The 4,873-nt window shown below is 53.3% G+C and overlaps 1 protein-coding gene across 1 annotated transcript in view; it reads right to left on the bottom strand.

The window, feature by feature from the left end:
- Positions 1 to 3,749, bottom strand: part of Bcat1 (branched chain amino acid transaminase 1) — a 33,276-nt gene extending 29,527 nt beyond the window's left edge. Inside the window, exon 1 of the mRNA XM_070011844.1 lies at positions 3,638 to 3,749. Within this exon, the coding sequence (XP_069867945.1) occupies positions 3,638 to 3,643 (6 nt within the window). The 5' untranslated portion in view covers positions 3,644 to 3,749. The remainder of the gene's footprint in view (positions 1 to 3,637) is intronic.
- Between the last annotated feature and the right edge of the window lie 1,124 nt (positions 3,750 to 4,873).

Raw genomic sequence — 4,873 nt, forward strand, 5'->3', positions numbered from 1 at the left:
TGGGTTTGTGTGCACACAGCGTGAATGAACAGCGCTGCAGGACCAGCCGCTGCAGGACCAGCCCCGCACGGACCCGCCGCATTCTCTTCCCTGGCTGCAGAGAATTGTTGAATAGGGATTCTCCCAGAATCCCCTGCAACCTCCCCAGCAAACAGCTTTGCCCCTGTGCTGTTCACCACAAATAAAAAGGGCAACCGGCAAGTAAGAGTCCAGCCGCACACCGTGGCTGAGGAGACACCCCTGCAAGCAGACTGCAGGGCTTTGAGTTCAAATCCCGGAACCACCAAAGACAAATTTGCCCCTTCGCCAAAGGATCAGGTCTTACCGGATAGCCACAGGGCTTCTAGAAAGCCCTGCATAGCTAGATACTGTCCAGGTTCAGGTCAGGGCGGGCTGATCAGAGGGTTGGAATTATAAGTCTTCAGCGTCCAGTGGTTTTTGTTGTTGTTTGCACCTCCATAGAAAGGAGAATCTCAGATTCTCCCTCTCCAGGCCGGGGCGCTGTCCTGAGCTGCTGCTGCTCAAGGCTGGCACTCTACCCCTTGAGCCACAGCGCCCCTTTGGGCTTTTACTGTGTCTGTGGTGCTGAGGAATCGAACCCAGGGCCTTGTGCATGCCAGGCAAGCGCTGTACCACTGAGCCACCCGCCCAGCCAAGCCAGGTGTGGTACTAACAGGCCTTGTTATCACGCTGGGCTAATTCTGATCATGGCAGCTTTTCCCCATCACTATGACCAACCCCAGCCCTGGAACTAAACTCCAGTTTAAACTGGAGTCTGCATCTATGCGTGGATCTATTTACCCTTGGTAGGAAATATTAAAAATCCCCTTAGACAGTTGGGAGCCTGTGGCTCACGCCTGTCATCCTAGATACTCAGGAGGCTGAGACCTGAGGATTGTGGTTCGAAGCCAGCCTGGGCAGCAAAGTCTGTGAGACTCTGATCTCCAATGAACTACTCAGAAAAAGCCAGAAGTGGAGCTGTGGCTCAAGTGGTAGAGCACTAGCCTTGAGCAAAAGAAGCTCAGGGACAGCGCCCAGGCCCTGAGTTCAAGCCCCAGGACTAGCAAAAAATAAACAATTAAAGAGAAAATAATTACACGGGTATTTTAAGTCTCTGTGCGTGTGCATGTGTGTGTGCACTGTTCCTGGGGCTTGAACTCAGAGCTTGGGTGCTGTCCTTCAATTTTTGTACTCAATCCTGGTGCTCTACCACTTGACCCACAGCGCCACTTCCAGCTTTTTGGTGGTTCATGGGAGATCAGAATCTCAAGGACTTTCCTATCCAGGCTGGCTTTGAACTGGGATCCTCAGATCCCAGCTCTTGACTAGCTAGGATTACGGGCTGTAAGTTTAAAGTATAAATCTCTGAGAGACTCAAATGACTTTTCTCAAATGACTTTTCAAGGATTTTGCTGTTGCAATTATGTGTGTGTTCACACTTACCCATCTTAAATTCAGAACTTCTTTCAAACAGATCAGATTCTTTTTCCTGTCTTTCTTTCCCTCCCTCCCTCCCTCCCTCCCTCCCTCCCTCCCTCCCTTCCTTCCTTCCTTCCTCCCTCCCTCCCTCCCTCCCTCCCTTCCTGGGGTATCTGTGCTACTACTGTATCTTGAACTCAGAACCCTGCTTGGCTTTGTTGTTGTTGCTGTTCAAGGCCAGCGCTGGATCACTAAGAGCGTAGTCTCCGGTTGGTTCTAAAGAGCTCCCCAATGGGACAGGTCCTACATCCATACATAGCCACCTTTCCCAGGCTCCTTCCTTCCTGTAGTTCTAAAGTCAGAAGCTGCTCGCCACAGAAACAGACCAGGTGAACCTCGGGCTGGGGGAACTTCCGGTCCCCAACCCACACACTCCATTTCCTGCTTTCCCCATTTCCCCAGCAGGAAATAGGTGCAGACCTAGAGAGGTTTCTAGAACTCCTCTGGCCTCAGAGCCTTGGCCTTCGGGGCATGGGTGGGCCCAGGGATGTCAGGCTGCCTGGCCTGGAGCAACCCAGAGCCAGTACCCCCTGAGGGACTAAGCCTCTTCCTTCCAGCACTGAATCCCTCATTACAGATGGATCCACTTTCATTCATTAAATCCCAGGTGCGGGTGCACACGTGCAGGTCCTGAGACTTGAACACAGGACCCAGGACACTATCCTTGAGCTTTATACTTTGCCCCAAGCCTGAAGTTCTACCCCTTGGGCCACACCGCCACTTGGGGCTTCTTCTTAATTCACTGGAGATAAGAGTTTCTTGGAATTCCCAAACTCTACACTCCAGAACGCGCAGTCTGCCGACTAGCAAGGATTACAGGCGGCAGACACAGCACCCACCCAGGTTTTACTCAGCCGTCTCAACGAGCAAAAAGGAGATAAGGCTGAGGAGTTCAGGTTAAAATAAAATCTGGGAATCAGTGAAAGGGAAAAACAAAAACAAACCCGAGCCACAGCTCCACCCCGGAGCCCGAGGTGGTGGGAAGGTAAGATGTCTCCTCTGGGGTCCTAACTTCGGTTTAACTCACTGAAGCTCACTGGGTCAGAGGGAATTTTTCCACTCCCGGTGAAGCAGGAAAGAAAGAGCCAGCCCTCCACCACGCTGCACCCGGGAAGTTACTAACCGGATCGGTGACTCACAAGCGGAATCTTTGCAATCCTCGGGATCGCGTTCCAAGATCCTCCTGATGGCTGGCGTGGAAAGGTTTGGGGTTTGGAGGACCACGATATTATATGTATCTATAGATCTATAATTTATCTATTTATCTATACATGTGCATGAAGCAGCACCACTAATCCCTTCGTTCTGCTAAATGAAATTGGGGCGAAGGTAGTTCCAAGAAAGCCAGCTCCTCTCCACTTCCTTTGAAACACAAACGCCGATTCCCGTGCGTCCCAATATCAGGGGGCAGAAAAAACAAGGACGATGATGATGATGATGATGATGATGATGATAATGATAATGATGATGATGATGATGATGATTATTATTATTATTATTATTCCAAGGTGTGACCCAGCACAAGCAGGGCCACTGTCTGCGTTTTTTGTGTCTCTGGAAAAACATCCAATCCAATCCAAATGAAGTCAGACAATCACATCAGCAGAACAAAAGCCTCCTGGGGTTTGGAAATGCCACCGCGCCGGCATTCAGACCACACAAATCCCTTTCCCCCCCTCCCAGAGTCACCCCCACCCCCCTCCGGCCTGCACCCCACCATGTGGGAAGCGACTGGCCCCTGGGCTCCCTCCTGTAAGCCCAGCCGGACAGTTCACGCCCCGAGCCTGCGATCAAGGACATGGTCCGCCCTTCGGGGCTTCTCTCCCCCTGGGGACGGCTCAGACCCCCCACACCAGCAGGCAGCACCCCCTAATTCACAGCCCGGGGACGCCCCTGAACCCCCCCACACACAAGCCCTGGACCTAGCACAACGTGCTCTGATTCCAGACAGCTTGAAATGCACCATGGAGAAAGATGATGGAGGGGGGGACCCCCAAAGGGGGGATCGCGGTCATCCTGAGGCTCACCCGCCCCCCCCGCCCCACCCCCCTCCTCCCACCCCAGGCCAGGACCTTCTGGGCTTTTCCAGAACAAAGCGAGCTGGTGGTGGTCTCCCCATCCCTCCCCCCACTGATGCACACCTCCGTGAGCTGCTCACCTTCATGGCTGCGGGGGGAAAGCCGGATGCTGGGGAGCAGGCCGGTCGCAGACACGTGGCGTCCAGCAGCAGCTGACCGCGCTGGCTGGCTGGCTGGGCGCGCCTCTGCGTGTCTGTGTGTCTGTCCGCTGGCTTTAAGCTCTGCGGGTCACATGCGCCAGGCTACCGCACGCTGCTGCCCCCCAGCGGCCGCTCAGCACCCGCAGCCACAGCCCGCCCCCCGCAAGAGAGCACCGAGCGCCCAGCACCCACGGGGGGGGTGGGTGCTGGCTGCTGAGTCCCCCCTCAGGCCACGTCCTGATGATTGGGAGGGGGTGGGTTTAGGAAGAAGGAGGAGCAGGTGAGAAAGATTTGCTGGCGTGGATCCGATCGCTGGTTGAACCTCTCTGAGTCACCCCGAGGCTGAATGGTATTTTTCAGGGTCTCCAAAAGTACAGAAGCCTGGCCAGCTGGTGTGTGTGTGTGTGTGTGTGTGTCTGTGTGTGTGTGTCTGTGTGTGTGTGTGTCTGTGTGTGTGTGTGTGTGTGTGTGTCTCCAGCCATAGAGCAAAACTAAAGTCCTTTTGGCTGGGGGGCCTGTGGCTCACGCCTGTCATCCCAGCTACTCAGGAGGCTGAGATCTGAGGATCGAGGTTCAAAGCCAGCCCAGGGCAGGAAAGCCGGGAAGACTCTGATCTCCAATGAATCACCAGAAAACCGGAAGTGGAGCTGTGGCTCAAGTGGTAGAGCGCCTGCCTTGAGCTGAAGAAGCCCAGGCACTGAGTTCAAGCCCCAACACCGACCAGAATAAATCAATCAAGAAGCTTTGGCTGCTACTTTGGAGATAAGGCGCTTACTGGATTTGTCGGCTCTGGCTGGCTTTGAACCACAGCAATCTCAAGCCTCAGATCTAGGCCTCCCGAGGAGCTGGGATTACAGGCGTGAGGCCAGAGCTCAGGACAAACATATCTTTTGTGGGTTGACGTAAAATGACTCATCCCATCCCATCAAAAGAAGAAGACATTCGATTCCAAAATGGTATTTGTCAGACGGTGATTCAGTGTTACCCAAAGTTGTCTAGTTAGCCACAGATTAAATGTTCATTTGACTGTCCAGCACTGGAAGTGAATTGAGGCTTTGGGTCTTTACCCTAACACATCACAAAATACAATTACTGCTAATGTGAAAATGTGTCAGAGTAATACCATATACTCTCCGTATCGTTAAACATTATGTGGGAGAGGAATGCTAACCTATT

Source organism: Dipodomys merriami, unplaced genomic scaffold, assembly GCF_024711535.1.
Source record: "Dipodomys merriami isolate MVZ:Mamm:240054 unplaced genomic scaffold, mDipMer1.0.p SCAF_84, whole genome shotgun sequence".
Taxonomy (NCBI): domain Eukaryota; kingdom Metazoa; phylum Chordata; class Mammalia; order Rodentia; family Heteromyidae; genus Dipodomys; species Dipodomys merriami.